The 27,830-nt window shown below is 38.7% G+C and overlaps 1 protein-coding gene across 2 annotated transcripts in view; it reads right to left on the bottom strand.

The window, feature by feature from the left end:
* Positions 1–27,830, bottom strand: part of HMGCLL1 (3-hydroxymethyl-3-methylglutaryl-CoA lyase like 1) — a 143,879-nt gene that overhangs the window by 85,478 nt on the left and 30,571 nt on the right. For both annotated transcript variants that reach the window (XM_004267774.3, XM_049716248.1), the window contains 2 exons: positions 7,746–7,826; positions 7,411–7,518 (listed from right to left, as the gene is read on the bottom strand). In XM_004267774.3, the coding sequence (XP_004267822.1) occupies positions 7,411–7,518; positions 7,746–7,826 (189 nt within the window). The remainder of the gene's footprint in view (positions 1–7,410; positions 7,519–7,745; positions 7,827–27,830) is intronic.

Below are 27,830 nucleotides of genomic sequence, written 5' to 3'. Positions count from 1 at the left end.
GTGTGTCTGTCTGTCTGTCTGTGTGTATATCTAAAAATTAGGAAAAAATACTTTATTTTTATTTTTAAAAATTAACTGGAATAATAATTCTTTATAAACATATCAACAAAACATGTCTTTAAAACCATAATCAATTTAAAAATAATTAGTATATGTTTCATTTTCAGTGTTCAACGTACAAGGATCGTGAATTCTTAAAAACAAGTGATGCTTGGCATACTTAAAACTTATGATCAAAACAGTCCACATTTAATCTTAACACTTTAAACTTTAAACCTGGTTTTCACTAATGGCTGTGATTCTTCCCATGAGAGTCATAACCGTGGCACCCAGGAAATACTTTAGTTCCTTGGAGTCTGGTCCACAGGACAAACTCTGCTTCTCTTAAAGTGGATTGCATGTTAAGTGGCTTAGTCAGGAGTTATATCAATGGAATTAGTTTATAGTAAAATAAGATTGACAAACTAATCAGCATAATGCAGAAAATGCCATTAAAAAGTTAGAATCAAGTCTTTCTGTGCCAAACTGTACTCTATTCAGCTTTTATGCAATTGTATTATATGCAAGACCTTTCAAACTGTCGCTGCATACTGATAATTCATGGTCCAATTTTAATATAATTTTAATCATATACAAAAATGGAATTTTCATATGATCAAAATGGCTTTGAAAATTTTTTTCTTTCATGGGTAAACTTAGAGAAAATTTGATAAACACAATATAATTGTGAGATATATATAAAAAGTAAAATATATAAAAATATATTTATAAAATATATAAAAAGTGAGATAAAGTATTTTATTTGAACATTTTTGGTACATTTCATAAATCTAAGAACCAAAAAAACAAATTTTTAGTCAAAATGTAATTGATCAGATTAAGCAATTAGAAAAGCAGTGCATGTTGAGCATAGTAAATCTTTGAGTAGAATCATAGTTTTTGGCCTCATGGGGGAAAAAGTCTAAAAAAGTATTGAATTATACCCTACGATGTGAAAAAAATAAGAAAATCTAACCAGTAGAATTGTGACGTTATTGCTTTTCGTTATAAGCTTTGCTTTTTTCTTTGCACACAGAAGTGAAATTACATCTTAGGTCGAGAATGAGTTACTGTTGAATGCCAAGTAATATGTACAGTGCTAGCAACTCATTTTTTTTCCAATTTTGTTCCAAAGTATAACCTTAAACAAGTTCAAAAAGAAAAAACATGTAGTGCTCACCATCCTAATAAAAAGAAGAAAACATTTTCATATTTCCATGTTCTTTTCTGAGAGAGACAAAGGTGTTTTAAAAATCTGTGACTATGCTTTAGGCAATTTGCATGCTCTCTGTGACAACAGTAGCAATGACGTAATTGAAGGATGGAGCCACTTTAAAATATTGCACTTCATGTTAATCACTCAAATACCAACCTGACTCCCATGTGAGGCAACACAATTGTATATAGGGAGTGGATAGGAGTCAGGTAAACATTAGCAGCCCTGAGAGTACTAATATATATATATATATATTTTTGGAATTTGGGGGTTTCACAATGCAGAACCCACTTTTCTATCAGCTGTATTTATTCTTTAATTATCAGTAAGAAAAAACACATGCAAAACTAGATTAATTACTAGATCATTTTAAAAAACATAAGTGTCACAGATTAAAAAAATGGCTCCAATGATATCTCCCCACCCATGTGCTCCTCTACAACACCCCTCCCCAGTCAAGAGGTGGCATGGATCCCCTCCCTTTGAAACTGGGTGGCTTTGTAACTACATCAACTAATATGGTATGGAAAAGTGATGCTAGAAAATTTATAAGGCTTGGCTATGAAAGGCATACCATGTTTGCTTGTCTCTTGCAACACTCACGTTTGCAACTCTAAATCACCATGTGATATCCTAACTAGCCTATCTGGGTGAAAGAACTCCTGTAACCCCACGAAATGGGAACTGCGGTCTTGTAAATTTCACCAGGCTCCTCTCTGGCCGATGGCAGAGGGCAACTCCTCTAGGATATAGGGGATGAGACTCGCAGAAGATGAAATTACCTTGCCAAGGACACTGTGCCTTATAAGCAAAAGAATTCCGGGGCTCTCCCCAAAAGCTCTCCACACCAGTTCTTCCACTTTCTCTCTCCTTCAGTCACGCTCACACACACACACACACACACACACACACACACACACACACTCAACATCTCTGCCAAATTATCCCCTTCCTTGCCTCTTCACACACCCATCCCCCCAAAAAGAGCAGAACAAGAAAAAGAAGCCAGGGGGCGCTCAGGAGCAGAAGCTACTGTCTCCTGCACCTCATCCATGTAAATCTAAGTCTTAAACTTCAATCCAGTAAATGTGTTTTCATTACCGATAAAGCATTAATTGCATCACCACTAAAAGGAGGGCAAGGAAAAGTTTACACATTCCTTCCTGCTTACACTGTGCTTGGGCCATATTTTTAAGTGTTAGACTGATTGGTAAATAATTTTTACAGCCTTTTATGTATATTTCTTTCTACTTTACAGAGAAAATCTATTTCTGCCCCTTGCTGATGTGGCCAGACTTGGGACCCACCCATTCCAAAAGTTAAAAGTTAATGAGACAGAGAGCAAATATTTATAACTGAAACTTTGTATACGACAGACATAAACATACAGTGTCTTGTACTTTTCATGTATTCTTATTTTTAAATAAATGGTATTCACTTTAATCACTCGTGTGAATGAACGTGTTTAAAACCAAATGGCTACATTAAAGATAATGGAAAACTCTAGCTCACCTTCAAAAATTATTGTATTTATAATGATTTAAAAGGCTCATTACTGAGAGCCACATTCCAAAGTTGCAGTAAACCCATCGAGTTTTTATAAACACATTTTCTTTCTACTCTTACTGCTGTTCGCTCCACTGAAGTGAGGGGCTATGTGGACTCATTTCAAATGTCCTTAGATTATATGTCACTCTAAGGAAACCCTTTTTCCAGATAAGTTGTAAAGAACATGTATTTTTTAATGGCAAGTATTTTATCATTTCTGGCCATTTAGATTATAGGTGTGGGATCCTGTTTTATATGGCACCCTGCTACTGTGGAAATTTTCTTTCAGCTGCTTTAGTTAGAAAAGCTGTTGCCAAACAAAACAGTAGGAGGGAAGCTGTAAAAACGTTTTGAAATGCTAAAAAAAGAAATAAGTGAGCAAGCAGCAATCTAAACATAAACCGGAGGACTCTTCCCATGACCCATGTTTAAGGGAAAGAAACAGAAGAAGATGCAGAGAATTAACAGAATACCAATTTCGAGCCACATTCAGGATCTCTAGAAGGATTAGAAATTATTCAGAAAATTACATGTAAGCTGGTGCACTAAAATCGTTCTGTCACAAATCTCAGACATTATTCTGAGCTAGACGAGCCTGGTGTCATGACATTTTCTCAAAAAATGAGAGGTCATAGAACGTGGAAAAGAATACGTTTATGTATAACTGAATCACTTTGCTGTCCACCTGAAAATAATACAACGTTGTAAATCAACAATACTTCAATAAAAAATAAATTATTTTTTTTAAAAAAATGAGAGGTTATAATATAAAAGTTCAAATTACCATTATGAGTTAGTTCTGTTGATTTAAGGCCTTTTTCGTTAGCAACAGAACAATGAAATTGGTAGTTACATAATGAGATAACCTCCAACCACAACAATAGAAAAGGCTCACTCAGGCAAGCTCAGTGAAATCTAGAATCCAAACACCACTATAGAAAAACAAATTGTAAAACATGGGATGCTCTCAAGACTGTTCTTTGAAAAACCCTTGATGTGCTATGTAATATGTGACCAGTATAACTTTGGAAGTTCAATTTGATATTATCTTTGATCCAGGCACACTGCTCTTTTAGATATGTGATTTATTTAAAACACTCCTTTTTCTTTTTTTTTTTTTTGACTTGGAATGCATGTAACCAGATGAGTATTAAAAGTGAAATATATAACATATTCCTTAGTATTTGAAGGATGAGTACCTTTATTTTCTTTTTTTTCCGAGCCAATATTTAAACTAAACACATACTTCAATCTTTAAGAAAAAGGCTGTTTATCCCAGAGAAGGTAACTGACCTGCATGGAACCCGGAATAAGTCAGTCAGTTGTCTGTCGGTCAGGCATACGCTCAGATAACGCTGATGAGCCTGGTTGGGGTCAGGTGCCCTGGACTCTGGGCATCCACAGACAGGGACCCATTCATGGGCTTTATTGCCCTAAACCCTCCCAGGCTGCAGGCTTCATTGCTGGGATTCCCAAGGTTCAAGGAGGTTAAGTCACTTACTCCAGCTCCAGACAGAGTGTAGACAGAACACAGAACAGAGGTACCTCTGCCCTGCCACAGCTGTCCTCACGAGCTTGTGGGGAATTCCGTAAGTTATTCAATAATACTTTGAGCCTAGGCCGAGTTCATTACATCTCAATAGATTAAGTCAATGAATCATGTTATTTTATAGTCCCATCAAATGTATCTACTTCCTGTGAGGCCAGAAGGCATTTTCCTATTACTGCTCACAGAGGGACGGCCTTCCCTTTGTTTTGTCCCTTTTTTCTTTTAAGTAGCTGTTCAAGGAGAAGAGTGGCTCTCTGCAAGGGGCTCTAGTCTCGTCCTTTGAAATGTCCCAGGGTGTGTCCTAGATCAGACTGAATCCATCAAACAATTCCACTACTGTGGAATAAGAGAATTTCCTGAGCATCACTGTGGTAAAGAGGCGTATTTTGTAGGCAGCTTCACAAAACCATTGGGAAATAAAAGTATCTTGAAAAGGACTAGGAAAATATAAAATCTGAAATATAACTTTGGCTGGTCATCATTAATGTTACCTGTCCTCCTTCCTAAACTTTACTCTGAAATTACACCAGCGTATCCAGTTTCTCTCCAACAATAATCAAATATGTGAAAAGAGCATTAACTAAATCAAATAAAGAGGCAATGTCATGAAGACTTAAAGATGATAAAGGGTCTCACATGACAGCTAGTAAAATAATAATAGCTCACATTTTACAAAATGACAAGTCAAAGAAATATGTCTAGTCTCATCAAGCTGTTTGTGTCTTCCTAAGGAAAATATTTGTGGCCTTCGTAACACAAGACCAAATACATGATCAAAAAGTAAGAGTCACTTGTCCATGCCAGAGAATTGAGCCATGTTATTATGGTTTCAGGCTGATGGGTTCATTATTCATGTCACGATATTTATTGAGCACCTACTTACTGCACCAAGCACTGGGGATACAAGTGATGAACAAGAGAGACACGGTCACTACCTCCATAACTCTCAGAGTCTGGGAAGCAGATCATCAGACAATATTTATAAAAAATATATAGGATTATATACAGTGGCAACTGGGATGAAGAAAAGTGATAGTTTGTTTTGAGGAGGAATCAAAGTAGCCCTGATATTTGAATACTGACTCTGTGAAAAGTGATGTATTACTATTAATCCTTTTGTGGTTTCTGTTGTTTCCAATACCTTGTAATTAAAAGGGCTTTAATGTTTTAAGCCTTCTTACACCATCTTGCTATAACTGCAGGGCAGTGTAGAAACTGAGATGTACATAAATGAATATAGATAAAGTGCTGTATAGCTACAGAGTCAGGATGTAAGTAGGAACAAGAGGCAGTTTGGCTTGCCAGGAGCTTCTGCAAAAGGAAGTAGGGCCAGGTAAAGAGACCTTGAACCCCAGGCCAGGTTTCCAGACTTTTTTAACAGGGAGAAGGAAGGTTCTAGAGAACTGAGGTTGTGAGTTTGGGGAGGCTAGTATTTCTGGGAGATTATCTTAGAAGCAATAGGCAAAATACATAAGGAAGGGAGAAACAGTGCTTAGGAATATCATTGAAGGGACTATCTCAATAATTAGTCCATAAGTGTATGGATTACTAATACATCCATGGGATTGAAAAGAAGAGACTCAGGAATAGGCTCTCCTGAGGAAGAAGAATTTTTGTAACTGACCAGTAACTGGTCAGTAACTGACCAGATATAAAAGACTTTTGAGAATTCAAATTCAAGATTCCCTAAGGAACAGTTAGGCTATGAGCATAAAGTAGGATCAACAATGATGAGTCTGACTTTGAACCTGCTGAGTTTCAGGTGCTAATGGCACGTCCGGCTGAAACTTATCAGAGAGGACAGGACTGGAAATATAGAATTGTCATCCACTCAGAAGCAACTTTTGATTTTGGAAGGGTTGGCAAAGAGGAAAGCACAGGCAGAGAAAATTACTAAAGAATCTCAAGGGAACCTTAAACTTGGTGGTGAGGAAATGATTGTCAGGGGTGACAAAAAGAGCAATGGAGGGGGATAAGTGAAGGAGGATTATAGAGGAAACCAAGGAAATCAGATGAAGAAGTAATCAGTGAAGTTAAGTGCTGGGCAGAGACTGAAAGATCCAAGGAATGAGAACAGGGTCCAAGGAATCCAGGGATCCAGGGAATGAGAATTGGATTGGGAAAGGAGTGGGGGGGTGTCACTCTTTGCTAATTATTAATCACGTTTCAAAGATCAGGGCCAAGTCTCAGAAGTGATGATTGCTGCCATATGCCAGACAACTCTGGATAAGGCTCTATCCTCTTCAAGAGAAGATTCTGGATGACTACCTTTACCTTGTCTTTGATGAATACATATATTTTCATCAATATATATGAATATATATAACCCTCTAGCAAATATAAGCATTAAAAAAAAGAGAGCATGTCTACATTTCTAACTGCTTAAAATAGGATTATAATGGGGAAGGTATCAGGCAACACTCAGCATTACTTCCTTGTAACAGACAAAAAAGATAAATCACCTGGAGATACTCAGATCACTCATAAAGTCAGTAAAATGGTAAATGGAGGACAGGACCCTAAACTGCTATTAAGAGTCTTAGCCTCTACTCATTATATCAGACCATACACTCTTGCAGGTTTAGGATGGAGTTCCAAATAACTTTTTTGTTTTTGTTTTTTGTTTTTTGTTTTTGCAGTACGCGGGCCTCTCACTGTTGTGGCTTCTCCCATTGTGGAGCACAGGCTCCAAACGCGCAGGCTCAGCGGCCATGGCTCATGGGCCCAGCCGCTCCGCTGCATGTGGGATCTTCCCGGACCGGGGCACGAACCCGTGTCCCCTGCATCGGCAGGCGGACTCTCAACCACTGAGCCACCAGGGAAGCCCCCAAAATAACTTTTTAACAACTAAGTCCAAATAACTTTTTAGGACTTAATTTATATATTTCATTAAAGAGGTTTTTCTTTAATTGTATCTTAATGCATGGGCTAATAATTACTAATTTGCTATGCTCTTACAAAATATATCAGGCTAATATCACAATGTATATCACACTGTTCACTAAATCTCGTCAATGTTGAATTAAGAATCTAGTTAAGGAATTATGGATTTGCATACCTGTGGTATCCATCGGGAAGACACAAAGCTTGTCACTTCTATTACAGGCAAGCCAGTTTGGGAAAGTTGATTGATAAATTCAATTTTTATATCTGTAGGAACTATAATCTAAGAAAACATTAAGAATTATAAGTATTTTGCATAAATTATTTATTGAAGCATAAACAGAAAATTAATTCCTAACTGAAAGCAAATACTATTTAAGATTTATAAATTCAAGTAGCAACTAAGAACAAATGTAATCATCTAACATATGAAATCCATATGTCTTTAGACTCAATAAATATTTAGATTTAGCATTTTTTTAAAACTGTGTAAAATTAATATCAAGTTACCTTTTCATTCTGCAATCCATCTCTAGGTCCAACTTCTACTATTTTCACATATTCAGGGAGTCCAGATGGCTGGGATGATTCCTAAAATGAAAAATACAAGGCGAGAAAAAGAGATAACAGATCATCAAACTTGTTTACTTGAAAAGTCAAACAATTTCACTTTGTTGGATTAAGTTCTCAGCCTGGAAAGTTAAGAAAGGTAAGAAATTGATATAATGATATAATCCAAATACCAAGTTTATGTTATTAGCAACATGAGGTCATTTTTTTTTACAACTCAGTGATATTCAGTCTAATTATGATTAAAATCCAAAAGATGAATTTCAAAGATAAAACTGCGGAGAAGGTGACTTACTCAGGATCTAAAGAGACAATCTGCTGAGTAATTCTATGCGTGATGATAAACGTACCATTGTTAGAGTTCATTAAGAAATTAGATCTTTGTATTAACAGACTTCTACCAGCCACAATCATCCAGCTGCCATACCCTGAACTTGCCAAGTGTGAATTCAGTTTTCTGGCCTGTGTCAGAGAATAAGATGTGTTGTTTATTTCTTGTCTGTGTCACACAGCACAACCAGCACCTAAACGCAGCTTCCTAAAGGACAAACTCCCCCCAGGAGGACCTAATCCTTGATATTCCCCTCTGTTCCTAAACTATTATGGTCACATCATGTTTAGAAGGACACTAGTTTGAAACAGGAAAAATGGAAATTGACTTTCTCAACTTCATATTGCAGTTAAAATCGGCAGTAGGCTACATCTTTCCAGACTGGACAAACATAACCTCCTGGTATCTCTGAGCCCAGTTAAGTGTGGGTAACCAATCATCAAGGTCTTCTAATGGATAGCTGATGGAACTGACCCAGATCAGCATGACCTGTACTTCAAAGTTATTTTTTTGTCTTGCCTTTCATAAAGGATGATGACTCTGGGCTGACCAGTTTGCATTGTCTCACTCTGTCCTTGTAATAATCACAGGCATACACTGATAAAGTGGCTATTTTGTATGTACAACCCAGTTTGTTTCCATCACACAGCACAATGCTCCCTGCCCTTTCTAGGGTCCATAGCTGTTACCTGGTTTTATTAGCATTCTGTGTTAATTAACTCAGCAAAGGAACCCAGATGATCCCTGTTACAATGTTTACATACCACCCTCCACAATTTCCATGAAATCAGGCAATTCAATAAGGAAAAATTAACTGAGAAGGAAAAGAATTCTCATCTCTGCATCTCCTGAGCAGGCTGTGATGCATGCAGTTGGGAGGGTGGAGGTTTGAGCAAGGACACATGGGGTCCCTCAGCTTTAGGCTCAGTTTTGGATGACAATCATGAAATCATGCATTATTTACAGGATGGCCATCGTTTCAACCAGGCAATAAGATAGAGGGATGGCATGGGAAGGCAGAGTAAAAAAGAGAAGCTCACTCCTCTTTCTTATTACCTCCAGTCCTAAAATTGCAGGGATGAAAAAACAAAAACAAAACTAGGCAATCTTAAGCCATGTGGTCTCATTATCGCTGATTGTTTCCTGAAACTCATTTTCAATTAGCAATTAGCTAATTAGCTTGGAGCAATTAGCTTGGAGTATACATGGATGAAGAATACTACTTTATTAAACAGCAGTGTTTAACCCCAAAAAAGGAACATAGTGTTTTTTAAGGTAATAACAATATGCTGAGTACAATTAAAGAGCTTGGGACCTTCCTTCGCATCACTGGTATAGCTGGCAGAAGTAACAATCTGAAGAAATTAAAGTGTAATCTCCCACTAATTATAGCCATTTAAGTCAAAGCAGAATATATGCATACTTGATATTATTTTACATTTCTTCTTGAATCTAACACTCCCATTTTGTCTTCTAGTCATGGATCTGTATTCCCTCTATCTGAATACCCAAGAAATCAGAAAAAAGTTATAATGTGTTCAGTAAGTTCAAAGAGTAACAAGTTTCCCTTTAAACAGCATATAAATAAATATATAAATAAAGTCAATACATAATTGTTGAGTATGTGTGATGTGAGAGCCCTATCTTGGTATTTTCAGTGTCATTCTGGGCATTACTATCTCTGTATTGATGTTTCTAAGCAACTTCAGCTTTACATAAATAATGCAATGCCTACTGAGCAAATCCACCTAAATGTTGTAGAAGCACATAATTTTCAATGATGCAAAACTGATCTCATGATTTCTCTGCCTCATTCCTCTCCTCAGATATTCTCCCACCACCTACTACCCGATTCCATCTCTCTTACCACTTATATCTAATTGGTACCTAATTGGTATTTTTATTACTGGTTTTATTTTGGCATATACACAACACCCAACACTTAGCTTGCACTTAATAATTGTTTGTTGATTGTATTAGTGAATCTCTTTTGTCACTGGCTGTATTTAAATTGTCTTCCTTTTCTACTTAGTCTATTGCTGTAGCTTCCTAAGTATTCTCCCTAATTTTGTTTTTCCATGATTAAAATGCTTCAGAATGTACCAGTCACCTTTGGAGAGATCTATCAACCTAAGGTAAAAGATGATTCCTGACTAGCCTCTCACCTTCTACCACACTCTACTTCATGCATCCTGTGATTTTAGTCATGCTAAAGTCATGTCCTGCTCACTTTCATGACTGTAGACATGAAGTTGCTATTGGTTGGAAATAGCTTCTATCTGTGGGGAAAATTTTCCACCAAAACCATTTCTCTTCTTCACAGACACAGGACTGGACCTCATTTCTCCTCTAAGAGTTACGTTTGAACAAGTTCCAGTTGATGGAACATCAATGTGAATGCTATGTACCGCTTTTAGGCTTGGCCCATGAAAATATCCCATGCACATGCCTCAATGCTCTTTCCCCTCTAGCCAGCTTGATGCAGATGAGTATGGCAGACTTGGAAGCTGATAAAGATTAAAAAAAAAAAAAATTGAAGGAACCTACACCAGAATCACTGCTTTAATAAGAATTCCATGCCTATAAGAAACAATTATTTTGTCCCTCATAGAGATGAAAATAGATGTCAACTCTCTTACACCATTGAGGGTATAGGTATATCTTTTATAGCTCCTAATTGTGAAAAATTATGAAGGGTCTGAAATTTTACCCTACTTCCAAGCTAACAAGTGAGCCTGCCATGGATGCTGGTGGAAGGCACAAGACTCATTGGTCAGAGAAGGAAAAAAAGGCTTATCACTCACAGCAACAGCAGTAGCTAGAAAATCAGGATTTGTGCTGGTTCCCCAAGCCCCAACTCCCAGGAAAAAAAGGGGACCATACAATGCTTGCCCAGACAATGGGTTACATTACAGGAAAGGAACCCCAAGCACAGGAACCTTGAACCTTTGCTAATGGGCAGTACGCATATCGTTCCTTGGTGACATATACACGGTGTTTATCATGCTTGACCATGAGTATGCCTGCCTTTGATCTGAGAGAAAGACACTTCCCCTTGGCTCCAGAAGGAGACACTAGTTCTATCATTCAAAACTATTTTGCATTAAAAAAATCCTTGAAAAGAGAGTCTGGAACAAAGGTAATTATCCCTCTGCTTGCAAGAAATACAATAAACTTATGCAGAATTATTTCCCAATAATATCCACTCTTCATTTTTACACCATCCTGGTTTATGGCAAATTTTCCCACTAGTAAATCACTCTGTTGGCCCCTCTGATTAACTAACAGAGGCTGGAACCAAATCCGCTCATTTTTATCTCAGAAAACATTTAATTAAGGCTACTCTCAACAGACCTTCAAGGAGCAGGAGAAGGCCAACCTGCAATATTGACTTCTGCCATGCCACTCCTCCCCAGGGTCCTGGATCCAACCAGCAGAACGAATCCTATACTGTAGTGGCCTCTGCATCAGAAGCTCAGCTTTGTTTACTTTGTGCCTATTTTATGATGGTGGATGTGTTACCATGTTCAATGCTATGATTTATCCAGGCAGCAACAGTGACAATATAGGTGATGGAGGCTTGATCTGCAGTGTGATTCCAGTGTGTCTCATCAGAGTATGGGCTTCAGATGATCCACCAGCAGCCATAATTTATTGCCATAATTCATAGCCTCCCCCAAGAGGTGTCTTTAACACCTTAGTGTACAGTTTCCCAAATGGCAGACAAATAAGCTAGGCCAAAGACCCCAACCCAAGAGTCAATAAAAACATGGCAATGGCCTCAAGTTCTGTTGGGCAAGTAGAGTAATCACATCCCCTTTCAGTTCTGCATGGCGGCTGGAGAGGTTTTACAACTGCAGGAGCCCAGTGGTCATCATCAGATTTCAGTTCGGCCAAAACGTCATCCAACCAGACTAAGAAAAGCACCATGAAGAGAAGGGCCCCCACTGAGCCGGTAGCTTTGTTCCAGGCAGTGGAACAGGCAACAGAGGGCAAGGGTTACTTTTTGTGGGTAAAGCTGAGATTGCACTGGGGACAGGCCAACCACTTTCTCGAATATACAATTTCCATTTGATTAGTGTGGCCTGTTGAAAATGTCCAACCTCGTTAGTCATTGACTCCAAGTTGACCCCCCAAAATGGAAATAGGGGCCAGAGAGTCACAACGGCCTCCCTAACTCAGGTGTCCAGTTTCAAAAAGAGCTCCAAGGCAAGCCAACAGCTGATTTTTAAAAGAGACTTGGATGGCTGTGTCATGGCAGTAAGGGATCCACAACCCCCCAAAGTGCCACCAGGTAGAGGCTGCCTGACTTTGACAGAAGCTCAAATTTGCAAAATCACCAGTCACAGAGACTTAGAGATCAAAGAGGTCAGGAGGATTTGGGGACCCCCAAAGTTATGTTCACTTCACTACATACAGCTCTTCCCATTGAGATGATACCCTCTGGCACTTATGGGACAGAGAATTACAATCACAACACACATCAGTTTTTACTATACGTTCAGACATGCAAGCAACAACAGGCGAGTGTACTGGCCATGAAGGCCCCACCCACAAGGCTGCATCAGGTCCCCTTTCCCACTGAGAACACTGCCCAACCCCATTAATTGAATCAGGACTCCCACCCCCATGGGACTGATAGGATGGTGACTTGGATGGCTTTATCAGACAGAACCAGGAAGGTTAGAGTCCTTGATCTCCCCACCATTCCCCAGCACACTCAGATGGATGATCTCCATGCACCAGTAATCATTTTTTTCCTTAAATAGCTGAAGGAGGAAGGTTGGGAAAGATGAGGGGATGCAGAACGGAGCAATCAGCACAACAGCTGCCCACTGCCTCAATCCAATGAACTTGCAATATCTTTGGTCCACACAAAGCCCTGTATCAGGCAGCAAAAATCATCATTCCTGATGCCATCTATTTTAACCTTGGGAACCCCTGGCCTTAGCTTCCATAGCTGTGTTGGTTTCCAGCAGGATCACTGGTTTTTTTCCCTCTGGCTGTCAAGGGCTAAACTTGTACGTGCTCCATTGTCAAGATACCATCTCTTAAGTCTTCATCCAGTTACAATACAAGGACGAAGGGAGTCTTGCAAGGTAGCAAGGGTGACTCTGAAATTCATCTACAATTCTTTGGGTCCTTTCTCATTCTCTAGTGGGTTGCTTTTCAGCACCTTATATATAACCTGGGGCAGGAGTACCCCACAAACTAGTCAATGAGTCATCTATGGCTCCTCACATAGGAGTTTGTCCATCCCAGTGAAATCTCCCCAAAGTTTCTGTATAGCAGACAAGACTCACAGCAGACCTTTTGCTGCCATCTCTAGTTGTATTAAGTTACAGAGGACAGACTGCTGGATGGGCTAAGAAGGTCCAGCTACTGTTATTCCGTATTAGAAGCATTAATTATCCCATCCTATCTCCTCCCAACTCAACCAATCAAAGTTCTTATGATTCACCTGGCTTCTTCCAATAATGTTGGCCAAATTTCTTCCTTCTGCACTCCCAGTAATTTTTTTTTTTTTTTTTTTTTTTTTTTGGTACGCAGGCCTCTCACTGTTGTGGCCTCTCCCGTTGTGGAGCACAGGCTCCGGACGCGCAGACTCAGCGGCCATGGCTCACGGGCCCAGCCACTCCGCTGCATATGGGATCTTCCCGGACCGGGGCACAAACCCGTGTCCCCTGCATCGGCAGGCGGACTCTCAACCACTGCACCACCAGGGAAGCCCAACTCCCAGTAATTATTGATGGAAAGAGAGAAAAGAACCTTCAGCCCACCCAGGACTCATCTTAGTGCTACTTTTCACAATGGATGGACCTGAGGCTGACCAGCAGATCTCCAAGGAAGTTTCCCATCTCTGAGAAGAGTTAGGACAACAAGGGCACCACTCGGCCTTTGAACCTACTTCCCTGAAATCAGACAGCAACCATCTTTCCCAATTCCTCATCTTTAATAGACAGTAAAGCAGAGGACCATTCGTTGCTCAGTTGACTAAAATCTGGGCAGCATGTTTGTTACCCATACCCATGGACTTCCCTCAAATCCCTTTAACCACCTGAAAAGTCCTCATTCTTCCTTTCCTTTTTCAGTGAGGAAGTGTCTCTCTCAACATTCCATCTTCATCAACAAAACTGTCAAACCTGTGAAGGCTGAGATTTTATCCTACATACGAAGTAATAAGTAACCCTGCCACAGTGTTCTGGATGCTGGCAGAAGATATGCGACTCTTGAATCAGAGACAAGAAGCTTTACTACTCGCCTTAATAGCAGTAGCCAGAGCACCAACAGCTCTTGTACCAGTTCCCTGAGCATTGGAGGGACGGTGCTTGGGGAACCTGACCATTTCATAAGGGGCAACAAGCACGTCTGCCCTTTGCTTCGAAAGGACACCCTACTATCAACCAAGGCCATCTGCTACACAAACACCTTGAAAATATATTTCCAAAGGAACTAGTAGAATATGCAGAAATGTGAGACACCCATGAAGAATCATTTCTCAACACTATGATTACCTTAATTACTGTCCTCAATCAAAATGCTTACTCATTAACCAAGATTCAATCTGTCATCTACTCAAGACTTTTCTGACCTCCCAATATAGAATTAAGTACAGTTGACCCTTGAACAACACAAGGGTTAAGGGCGCCAGCCCTCTGTGCAGTCAAAAATCTGTGTGTAACTTACAGTCAGCCTTCCATGTATACCCAACTCCCTCCCTTCCACAGTTCCTCCCTACCTGTGGTTCCACACCTGCAGATTCAACCAACCACACGTCCCATCAGGTAGCACTGCAGAATTTACTTTTGAAAAGAGCCCACATATAAGTGGAACCACACAGTTCAGACCCTGTTGTTCAAGAGTCAACCATAGTTTCATTTCTATGACCCAATAACACTTTGTAGAGGCTTATTTTAAAATAAATCTGTAATTACTTCTTTGCCTGCCTGTTTGCCATTTTTCATTTTAAACTTTCAGGATGGACATATACTAAGCGCTTAATTAACACTGTTTGTTGAATGAATGAACAAATTCACATCTAAAATTTAGAAAAGCAAGGTTAACCTTTCATTTATATTGAATACTACACTTATTAGCCAGCATTATTATAGTTATTGGATATATGGAAATGATCCAACCACACAAAAAATCTCTGTCCATAACAAGATTACGTTTTAGTGGCACAGTGATCTGTGTGTTACCTTCTGGTACAGGGGTCACTGGGGACGTGGCACTGTTCTTATACACTGCATATATAAGAGTTGATGAATGACTTATAAGTTCCAAGGAATTGCAATCTAGTTTGCAGAAGTGAGCACCATCATCCTTAAACAGGTTTTTGGTCTAAATTTATTTTTATGGCAATAAAATCCCTGTAACTGAGTTCACTTTATCCTGTTTTATGTGGAGTAGTGTATGATACTAGTGAACAACAAAAGGTGTATTATCCAGAATGAGGGTTTCAAAAAGCCAAGTTACATGGCTGAATGTATGCCCACATCTGGCATCAGATTTCTAATGGTTCACTTTCACAGGGCAACAACCAAAGCAATACTATCTTGCATTTATATGTTGCTTTATTATTCCAAAGCACTTTTCTATCTACATTTCATCTGTGGAGTTACTCTGTGGGGTAGGCAGACTGAAAGAGAGATTAAATGACTTTCTAAGGTTACCTAACTATGGTCCCTGGCTCCTATTCTAGTTTTCTTTAGGATGAGGTTAAATACATCACCAACTATTGAAAAAGCTTTGGTTGAAAAAGTAATAATGAACCATTCTTTCATGCAGAACATAAATGGGCTGCTTTAACACACATTTTTCAATCTTACATAAAATTAAATGGAAGGCATATTTTGATGGGAATTTCTCTGAAATCTTTAGGGTGTGTGTGTGTATGTTATTATATTATATATGTTTTCTATGTATTATATAATACATATACACATATATATGTGTGTATATGCATAGTTTCCCATAATGGGTGGCTTCTATATATACAATCAACCCTCCAGGTGGTGACAGATATGATTCCTCATTATGCACTCTACAAGCACAACTTCTTTTTCCCTAGGAAAATGATACCATCCACAGTAGAAATTTCTAAACAGAATTTTATATGTTCTACTCATTCATTTCTTGAGGAGTAATTCTATGTGTAAAAAAAGTCTTTATGGATATTGAAATACCCTGTTTCATAGCCAGTATTCCCCTGGAGAACTGCTACAATGACCAAATGAAATGCTCCCACTACACAGATGAAATGTCTGAATCAGGAAACTGCATGATTTTCTTTTGAAATTAAATTGGACTTTTTAGGGGGCATTAGATTTCCACTTTTCCAGAAGAATCTCATTTTGCCATCTCATCTGACATATGCACATAGTGCATCTTGCAGTAATGGTAAACCATCCACATTGTGTTATTTGTTATTTCTTAGATATTAATTTATCTTTTAATGAAACATAGTCAGAAACACATAAAGCATTATCACAGGAACCTTGGTTCTCTGGAGCAGTCTAAAGATGGTTCTCTCCCTGGGTGCCTTTCTGGGATGAAGGGCTGAATCAACAAAGCTGATATCTGAAACCTTTCTTTCAGAATAGCTGTGCCCCAAGGTCAATTCAAAGGCAATCTCTGACAGTTTAAGAAGAATTTATTTGTAGCCAAGTGAAAATAAATTTATAATAGACGACTAAGTCAAACTCCATGAACAACACATCTTATTTTCCTGAATCAAAAGGTTAAAGGAAGGTATCCACTTACCTTTTAGCAATTATTGGACAGCCAGAAAGAAAATGTGCACTACTTCATTCCCAAATGCATTTGGTCAATGTTTTAACAGAGATTAAAAGCAAGTTCTAAAATGTGAACAATCCTCTGTATGTATGTGTACTAATATTTGTTCTTGGCACCAGATGGAAAATTAGTACTGAGTGTTAGTGTAGATATATAACATGATTAAATATGAATTCCCTCTAGAAATATATAAATTTTTTGAACACTTAAATAAATATAAAATCACCCAAAATTATTTATTAAAATAAAAAATAAGGCTGTTAACATCTGTGCCACATAATTCGCTTCCTAATTAAATAAATTCCATTTTTAAACGTGTCGAGAAATAAATGTATACATATGTATTTAATAATCATCTATTAATTATTATTTTAATACAAAAAAACTGCATTTTAAATAAGATAGTGTATGAGAGCTGAAAATAGAGAATATTAAAATAGATTTTGTAAACAGTTTACGAAATGTAGATAGTAATAGAATAAGAGAAACAAAAGTAAGATGAAGCACATGTAAGAAGAAACAAATTGAAGAAATCAAGAATAGCAATTTTTAATGAGAGAATTCAATAAACCATCCTATAGAAGCATTAACATAAACTTGAAAGTTCAAAAGAGAAAAACTTCCATGTATTGATAGAGCACAAGACCCCCGCATATCTAGTTATATTTCTTTAAATGGTGACTTTTATTGACATTATTTACTTTCAAGAAATATCATTATTTATTCCTTTATTCAAGGCAACTTAAGAATCGAAAAAAATAAACTATGGAAAAATCTATAGATTTTTCATGACTATTATCAGTATTACTTAATTGAAGTTTAGGATAGTAATAAAAGTGTTAATTAGAAAATCAAAAGAAAATGTTTGATTTGAAATACTTGAAGTATGAAGTTTCCTTTTCCTCAAGGTCTTCACTAATAAAATTTTTATGAAACCACTAAGGTTACTTTGCTTTTTGCAAACACAGAAGCAGTAAAATTGACTGAAAATATATGGATATTTTTGGAAAGGCTGAATCTCTGAGGATAAAATGCAGTATGTCATATAAGATACCAAGTTTCATCATGGAAATATTTTTAGAATAAATTTCTGAAAACAGTGGTTTAAAATAAAAATGCAACTAACTATATTAAGCTAGTTATACAAGCAGCATGACCTTATAACCACAAAGGTAAAAAAAACACTACTGGGATATATAATTTTGTCAGAGTTTTAGAGTTTATACTCCCAAGTGGTACAGCAATGCTTCTGCTGGGGAAGCTTGGCTTATTATTTGGTTAGGAAGACACAATTCATTGTTCTAAATAGTTATTTAAATTTGGGTTGTTATTATTAACAACAAGCCATTATATTGCTTTACATGACTTTTTTTATTTATGCCATGTTGGTTGTATAACAATAACAAAATGGGAAATCATATCATAGATATACCATGAGTTTTCAGCTTTATAATGCTCTGCATTAATTTCAATAACCCTATTCAGCCATCCACAGAATCCATTCAGACTCTGAATAAAATTTTTCAGATCTTAATAAAGCCCCTTCATCAAAACACTCCCTTACATAATATGTATTTTCTGATTGGCAAAAATCAATTGGAATGCATGAGTATTTGCATGGTTATATACACTAGCACCAAAACAGATGATCTAAATAATAAAGTGTGGTGTCTTACACCTCATGATGTGTAAACAGTTTTTGATATTTGATGAACTGTTGTGTGCTAAAGGTGGCAGAATAAGAGGTAGATGAGATACTACCATATGTTAGTGAAGATAGGTGAAGTCTGTATCTTTGGAAATTTTTATTTCTATTATTAATGGACATTCTGCTCAGATACCCCTTTCAGGACTGAGACATTCCCAGAAGCTAGAGGTTTGGCAGCCAATGCCATTTCACTGAGCCCTGTGTCAGGAATTGCCCTCAACTAAAGAAATCCACCTTACCCCAAGTCATGTCCCCTCTCCATGATCATCCACTGAGTGGTTGATGCAGGGACATAATAGCCCAGCTCCTTTGCCTGAGGGAGTACAACTCTCCTTAGGAGAGGCCTGTGGGATGGACTCAGGCCTCCCTCTGCTGGTCCTACAGCTCTTACTTCCCCACAGGTACCAAATCAAGGGCAACAACTTCCTGAACGCAAATCTTTATCCGAGACTGTTTCCTGGGAACTAGACCTAAGGAAATTGGTGCCAGAAGTGAACGGAGGAAGCAGTCTCTAAAATGGGATTTGGGAGCTACCTTGCTGGTTATTTTCAGTTGGTTCTCATCCATGAAGTAGTTTTGACATGAACACTCCCTGGAAACCCGCGGCAATGTTTAAAGATTATTAAAAGACGCACTACTGGGGGTAGTTTTGCCCCACAGAGGACATCTGGCAACGTCTGGAGACACGTTTGATTGTCACAATCACTGGGCACTGCTGGCAACTAGCGGGTAGAGATCAGGGAATACCGATAGAACCGTTACAGTGCACAAGACTGGCCTCCAGAATAGAAGTATCCTGCCTGAAATGTCTTCAGATCCAGGCATGCTGATCTATACAATTGAAATACACCAAGGATGTAGTTGACCAGTTAGCTGAGGTTAGCTGCCTCCATAAAAATTCCCTTGCCTGGTTTCCGTATCTGAGCCAATTTTCAGACCAAAACCCAACTGCCTGAAGAAAAAGCCAGATTCCCAGATCCTGTACTGCTACAGCAACTATTTACAGTAATCCATCTAATGCTTCCCAAAGGGACCTACAGCCACTTACTTGAGTAAATGAACACTGTGTGAAGGGGATACCAAACATTACAGTTTCCTGCACACAGGGCCCAAGTTGACATTGATACTCGGGACCCAAAGTGTCATTATGCTCCCTTGTTAGAATGGGGAGTAGAGGGACCACATAATATATGGAGGCCTGGTCCCCTACGTCCCCATGGTCATTTCCAGTCCCTGAATATATAGTTGGAATAGACGTATTTGATAGTTGGAATATCCTGAACCATTCATTCCTTGACCTTATAAGACCTATCATGGGAGTTGTTTTTGTCATTATCATAAAGGCAAGTGGAAGCCTCTGAAAATGTTCATTCCTCCCATTCAGCCAAGACAGGATGGAAGGGAGGGAGGAAGGGAGGAAGAAAAAGGGGGTGGGGGAGGGGGAGGGGTAAAAAGAGAAGAAAAGAGAAAGAAAAAAGGAAAGGAAAGGAAAGAAAAGAAAAAAGAAAAATAAAGGAGAAAAAGGAAAAAAGAAAAAAAAAAGCATTTTGTGAGATCTTGGAGAAATGGCAGAGATTATTGCCATCCTCAAGTATCTAAAGAAAAGGATGCAGAAGTGATGACCCCATCAAAAATCCATTTATTTTTCCAGCTTTATTGAGGTTTAATTGCCAAAATTTTAAGACACTTAAAGTACATATTGTGATGATTTGCTATACTTACACATTGTGAAAGGATTTCCTCCATCAAGTTAACATCCATCACCTCACATATTTACTCACTTTTTTTGGTAAGAATATTTAAGTTCTACCCTCTTAGAAAATTTCCATTACATAACACAGTGTTACCAACTACAGTCACCATGTTATACATTACACATTAGATTTTCAGACAGTATTCATCTAATAACTGAAAGTTTCTATGCTTTACCAACCTCTCCTTATTTCCCCCACCCTCTAGCCCCTAGCAACCACTTTCCTGCTCTCTGATAAACCCCATTTAATCACCAGTACAGTGGACTACCAAACTCAACCCCAATTGTAACTTCTGTGCCAGTAGTGTTATCTTTGCAAAAACAAATTAACACTGCCTCAGGTACAGGTATGTAGCCACTGTTCGGGATAGTGCATTGTTTTCTATAACTGATGGAAAGGAGACCATAAATAATTTCCATTTGTTTGGGACAAACCACATTAGACATTTATATAATTTTCCCAGGGCTATAATAACTCTCCTACCATCTGGCATATTTCAAGGGGTCTAAACTATCTGGACATTCTGCAGAACATCACACCATTCCACGACATCAATGAAGAGTTAATCAAAATTCTAACAGTATGAAAGGCTACTCAGTGTGCATTAAGAAATTGTAAAAGTAATTTAGGGGTCTTTGGGGTTGTTTTTTACTGCAGGCATCCAAAAGCAAACAAAACAAAATAAAAATGACTGCAATACTCAATACAGAACTCAAAGCATCAAACAGCCTGATGAATACCATAGAAAACCCACCTCCATAGAACATTGTATTAGCCAAAAATGTCAGGAGTGAATATGACCACTCCTCTATTTCAGACTCAGAGTGGAAAAGAGTAAATCAAACATGGCAGTTTCTCACAATGGGTCCTGGTACGGGCTCCTGGCTTTGCAGTATAGCCATCTCCCGCAGTATCTCCGATCCAGGTACATACCATCAGTTATATACTACTGTCCAGGTAGGGACCACTATCTAGCTCCAGACATCCACTATTATCAATGATTGAACCCAGCACCCAAGACAAAAATCTATTTGCCATCCCTGGTGTGATGGAAATGTTCTTCTCACCACTATGTACTTCCTTCACTCCTCTATGAAATGGAGATCATAATAGCTATAAAGAGTTGTGACAAAGCCAAGCTTAGTGCTGTACCTGTAATAGCCATTAGACTCATCAGAGGTACAGGCAATCATTTTTTGTTCATTGATTCACTCACTTAATTTTGATTGGACACTTAACATATGCAAGATCCTATGCTAGAACTTGGTCAAAAAAAGAAAGTTCATTTTAGGATGGAGATCAAATTTCAAAAGTGTTACTCCAGTGAAGACATTCCTAAAATAAAGCCTTACTTACTCTAGTAGCTTTGTTTCTAACACCACTACTGAAGCAAATCTCAGAAGTCCCTTAAAAATGAAGGTGTAGTAAGCCAGCCAGAGTGGTGGCAAAAAAATCCTGGAGAAAAACCACCTGGCTCCACCTTGTCCTGATGCTCAGACCTGAGAAAATCACTGAATTACTTGTCCTCATTCTCCTCTGTTTAAAGTGGGAAGTTGACTCTCCTCTGAGCCAAATGGCACTTGGCCCTTTGTTCTGTGAAAATTAAATGAGGGTGTGAATGTAAAGCATTTCCCACAGTGCTTGGTGAGGGGTTAACACCCGATCCATGTTTATCTCTTGCCTTTCTTAAGGCTAATTTGAAGACAGAGAAAGTACTTCTAATATTTTGAAAGGTAGGATAGCTTAAAATTATTCCATTTAGCATTTTAAAATGGACCTACTTTGCTTAAAATGTGCAATGAAAGGATTCATGGTTGATAGCAGAGCAGATTACCTTATACAACCCGAATAATACATGGAAATTACTCAAGGTCTTTGCAGCAAGGAGCTCCAAACACTTTGGAGACATTATCCCATTCTGGAGCCTGCCAACAATTTTCTCCACCTCCAGTGTGGACACCACCAGCTCCACCCATCCTGTTCCACTTGGCAATGTCAACCTCAGTTTGAACCTTTAAGAGGCAACAGAAGGGCACTCACTTCATCATGAGGGTAAATATGTGTTCATATTCAAAACCTGGCAGCAAGATGCCATAAACGAGCATGGCGGTCACAGCTATTTACTTGTTGGAAATGTTTTTATGGAAAAAATACAAATTTAAAAGGCAAATTAAATACATGAATACTTCTGATTGGCATCACATCCTCAGAGGCAAGAGTACCCCAAAAACCCTCTATCCTCTTCACAAGCTAGATTTTAATTTTTTCTTTCACCCCAGGGAGCTTCATTTCAACTTCAAAGAGTAGTTTAGGGGTATAGGAGATCTACATTTTTTTTAATGTAGATCTTTTTGTGCAATCAGAGCTGACAGATGGATGGTTAGACATTCATACCACAGCACAAGGTTTAAGTGGACCCACACCCTTGTGCAAAAGAGACTTCACAATGCCTTAAAGTAACCCAATTACTCATTTTGTCATTATTCTTGGAGGACACTGATTACTCTAAATGTCACTAAAGCTAATGGAATGGAAAAGCTTCTTGACCTCAAAATCTGTCAGAATTTTCAGAAACCATACCATTTGGGACATTCAAAATATGAAATAAACTGTGAAAAACTAAAGCAGTGGAGTGGGACTTTAGACAGTTTTGTAAAAGTTATGCCAAGGGAGGCATGGAGCCCAGGCAGGGGCCCTACTTGTTCAAGTCCAAGAATACTTATGTCGAAACCTAAGACTAAAGTTAATTCTCCTGCAACCTGTCCCCCTGCAGGCTTCCCCATCTCAGTAGATAGCCTATCTTTTCTTCTAAACTGCTGCTATAGCCTGGATGTTTTTGTTTCCCCCACCCACCCCCGCAAATTCATATGTTGAAACCAAATCACCAATGAGATAGCAGGTGGAAGCAGAGCCTTGGGGAGGTGATTGGGTTCATGAGAGTTGGAATCTCCATGACTAGGATTAGTGGTCTTATAAAAGAGACCCTGGAGAGCTCCTGCTCTACTTGTGCCATGTGAGGACTCAGTGCAAAGACAACTGTCTACCAACTAGAAAGCAGGACCTCACCAGACACCAAATCTGCCAGCACCTTGATCTTGGACTTCCAGACTCTAGAACTAGAAGAGGTAAATTCCTGTGGTTTACAAGCTTCCCAGTCTATGGTGTTCTATGATAGTTGTCCCAACAGACTAAGATAATCCCTAATGCCAGCCTACACATGGACTCATCCTGGACGCCCCTCTTCTTCTTATACCCTTTATCAGATCAACAAGCAAACCATGTTCTATCTTCAAAATAATCACTTCTCCCCTGAATGACTGGGAGAGATTTATAGGTGGTCTGTCTGCTTCTCCCACTTTTTTTTTTTCTTTTGGTAGCAGATGGACCTGCAGAGATTTAATCGATGTAGAAAACACAGGATTGTCACCAGAGTGGGTGGTAACACACGAGCTATCCCCAAAGCACATAGAACGATCCAAATAACAAAATGGACATTCTTCTATGTGGTAGACTGATGCCTAAAAAGTATCTGAGGGGGTAACAAGCAAATTGGATCTTAGTTTCTTATTCCAGGACAAAGAAAGGAGGGGTGGGATGGTAGAGAGTTGGTTCTATGTCTGTCTGCATTCTTGACACCCACTCTCCAAGGCTCATTCTTTTAAAACAGAAATCCAATCACATCACTCTGGTTCAGTACCCTCCATGACTTCCCATTTCCATTAAAGAAAAATCCCATCCTTACCTCCATGACATTGCACAGAACCCCTTTCCTCAGCTCCTGGCCCACCCCTCCTACACCCCAGCTCTGGCCAGACTGAATTCATTGCTGTCCCTTGAACCCCTTGGCATTTTACACCACCCCCACTGGACTGTTCTTCCCCTGTACGTCTCTGTGGCCCATTTCCTTCAAGCATCTGGTCTCTGAAAAGTCTACATAATATAATATGAAAAAAAATTCACAACAACAACACTCCTCTCCACTTTCTCACCCTTAATCTTTATAATGATTCTAGCATTCATCACCACCTAGCATGTTGTACACGTATCTGTTCATTTGTCTACTGTCTACCTTCTAACTCTTCCTATTAGACAAGCAGCCCCTTGAGGGTTCACTGCTTTATCCCAGTCATTAGAACACCTGGCATACACACCATGTTCAGTGAACACTTGTGGAATAAATAAACAGGTATGATTCATCCAACCAGAGTTCACATAAGTTATATTACAGCTTTAGAAACTAACAAAAATCCACTATCCATAGTGCTCCCAGAAACTCTGAGGAAGACAACTAGAATCACTATTTGCACTCAAACTGTGCAAAGGAAGCCTTCAAAAACACTTGGATATCAAGCATTTAGAGAAGAGCTAACACCTATCCTTCTCAAACTCTTCCAAAATATAGCAGAGGGAGGAACACTCCCAAACTCATTCTACCAGGCCACCATCACCCTGACACCAAAACCAGACAAGGATGTCACAAAGAAAGAAAACTACAGGCCAATATCACTGATGAACATAGATGCAAAAATCCTCAACAAAATACTAGCAAACAGAACCCAACAGCACATTAAAAGAATCATACACCATGATCAAGTGGGGTTCATTCCAGGAATGCAAGGATTCTTCAATATACGCAAATCAATCAACGTGATACACCATATTAACAAATTGAATGAGAAAAACCATGTGATCATCTCAATAGATGCAGAGAAAGCTTTTGACAAAATTCAACACCTATTTATGATAAAAAACCCTCCAGAAAGTAGGCATAGAGGGAACTTTCCTCAACATAATAGAGGCCATATATGACAAACCCATAGCCAACATCGTCCTCAATGGTGAAAAACTGAAACCATTTCCATGAAGATCAGGAACAAGACAAGGTTGCCCACTCTCACCACTCTTATTCAACATAGTTTTGGAAGTTTTAGCCACAGCAATCAGAGAAGAAAAGGAAATAAAAGGAATCCAAATCGGAAAAGAAGAAGTAAAGCTGTCACTGTTTGCAGATGACATAATACTATATGTAGAGAATCCTAAAGATGCTACCAGAAAACTATTAGAGCTAATCAATGAATTTGGTAAAGTAGCAGGATACAAAATTAATGCACAGAAATCTCTGGCATTCCTATACACTAATGATGAAAAATCTGAAAATGAAATTAAGAAAACACTCCCATTTCCCACTGCAACAAAAAGAATAAAATATCTAGGAATAAACCTACCTAAGGAGACAAAAGACCTGTATGCAGAAAATTATAAGACACTGATGAAAGAAATTAAAGGTGATACAAATAGATGGAGAGATATACCATGTTCTTGGATTGGAAGAATCAGTATTGTGAAAATGGCTCTACTACCCAAAGCAATCTACAGATTCAATGCAATCCCTATCAAACTACCACTGGCATTTTTCACAGAACTAAAACAAAAAATTTCACAATTTGTATGGAAACACAAAAGACCCCGAATAGCCAAAGCAATCTTTAGAATGAAAAATGGAGAAATCAGGCTCCCTGACTTCAGACTATACTACAAAGCTACAGTAATCAAGACTGTATGGTACTGGCACAAAAACAGAAAGATAGATCAATGGAAGAGGATAGAAAGCCCAGAGATAAACCCACGCACATATCGTCACCTTATCTTTGATAAAGGATGCAGGAATGTACAGTGGAGAAAGGACAGCTTCTTCAATAAGTGGTGCTGGGAAAACTTGACAGGTACATGTAAAAGTATGAGATTAGAACACTCCCTAACACCATACACAAAAATAAACTCAAAATGGATTAAAGACCTAAATGTAAGGCCAGAAACTATCAAACTCTTAGAGGAAAACATAGGCAGAACACTCTGTGACATAAATTACAGCAAGATCCTTTTTGACCCACCTCCTAGAGGAATGGAAATAAAAACAAAAATAAACAAATGGGACCTAATGAAACTTCAAAGCTTTTGCACAGCAAAGGAAACCATAAACAAGAAGAAAAAACAACCCTCAGAATGGGAGAAAATATTTGCAAATGAAGAAACTGACAAAGGATTAATCCCCAAAATTTACAAGCAGCTCATGCAGCTCAATAACAAAAAAACAAACAACACAATCCAAAAATGTGCAGAAGACCTAAATAGACATTTCTCCAAAGAAGATATACAGATTGCCAACAAACACATGAAAGAATGCTCAACATCATTAATCATTAGAGAAATGCAAATGAAAACTACAATGAGATATCATCTCACACCAGTCAGAATGGCCATCATCAAAAAATCTAGAAACAATAAATGCTGGAGAGGGTGTGGAGAAAAGGGAACACTCTTGCACTGCTGTCAGGAATGTGAATTGGTACAGCCACTATGGAGAACAGAATGGAAGTTCCTTAAAAAACTACAAATAGAGCTACCATATGACCCAGCAATCCCACTACTGGGCATATACCCTGAGAAAACCATAATTCCAAAAGAGTCATGTACCAAAATGTTCATTGCAGCTCTATGTACAATAGCCAGGTGATGGAAGCAACCTAAGTGTCCATCATCAGATGAATGGATAAAGAAGATGTGGCACATATATACAATGGAATATTACTCAGCCATAAAAAGAAACGAAATTGAGTTATTTGTAGTGAGGTGGATGGGCCTAGAGTCTGTCATACAGAGTGAAGTAAGTCAGAAAGAGAAAGACAAATACCGTATGCTAACACATATATATGGAATCTAAGAAAAAAAAATGTCATGAAGAACCTAGGGGTAAGACCGGAATAAAGACACAGACCTACTAGAGAATGGACTTGAGGATATGGGGAGTGGGAAGGGTAAGCTGTGACAAAGTGAGAGAGTGGCATGGACACATATACACTACCAAATGTAAAATAGATAGCTAGTGGGAAGCAGCCGCATAGCACAGGGAGATCAGCTGGGTGCTCTGTGACCACCTGGAGGGGTGGGATAGGGAGGGTCGGAGGGAGGGAGACGCAAGAGGGAAGAGATATGGGAACATACGTATATGTATAACTGATTCACTTTGTTATAAAGCAGAAACTAACACACCATTGTAAAGCAATTGTACTCCAATAAAGATGAAAAAAAAAAAACAAAACACTTGGAAAGGGAGCTGCATGGGGTAAGGAAGCTTCTACCAAAGAACAGTGGGCCAAACACCTGGACCACTGCTTTTCTAAAGTACAAAATATCCTGTGATTTAAAGGAATATCCATGTTTCTGCTGAACAGTCTCCCTTAGGGCAGGGTGGGGTAGAGTAGAAAGTCTCCATTGGCATTACTGATTCTGATATATTAAGATAATATATCAAGAGTCTTGACCCCTGGGCTTCCCTGGTGGCGCAGTGGTTGAGAGTCTGCCTGCCGATGCAGGAGACACGGGTTCGTGCCCCGGTCCGGGAAGATCCCACATGCCGCGGAGCAGCTGGGCCC

This window comes from Orcinus orca, chromosome 10, assembly GCF_937001465.1.
Source record: "Orcinus orca chromosome 10, mOrcOrc1.1, whole genome shotgun sequence".
Lineage (NCBI taxonomy): Eukaryota > Metazoa > Chordata > Mammalia > Artiodactyla > Delphinidae > Orcinus > Orcinus orca.
The sequence above is the reverse complement of the archived record's forward strand: the minus strand, read 5'-3'. Positions and strand labels throughout refer to the sequence as shown.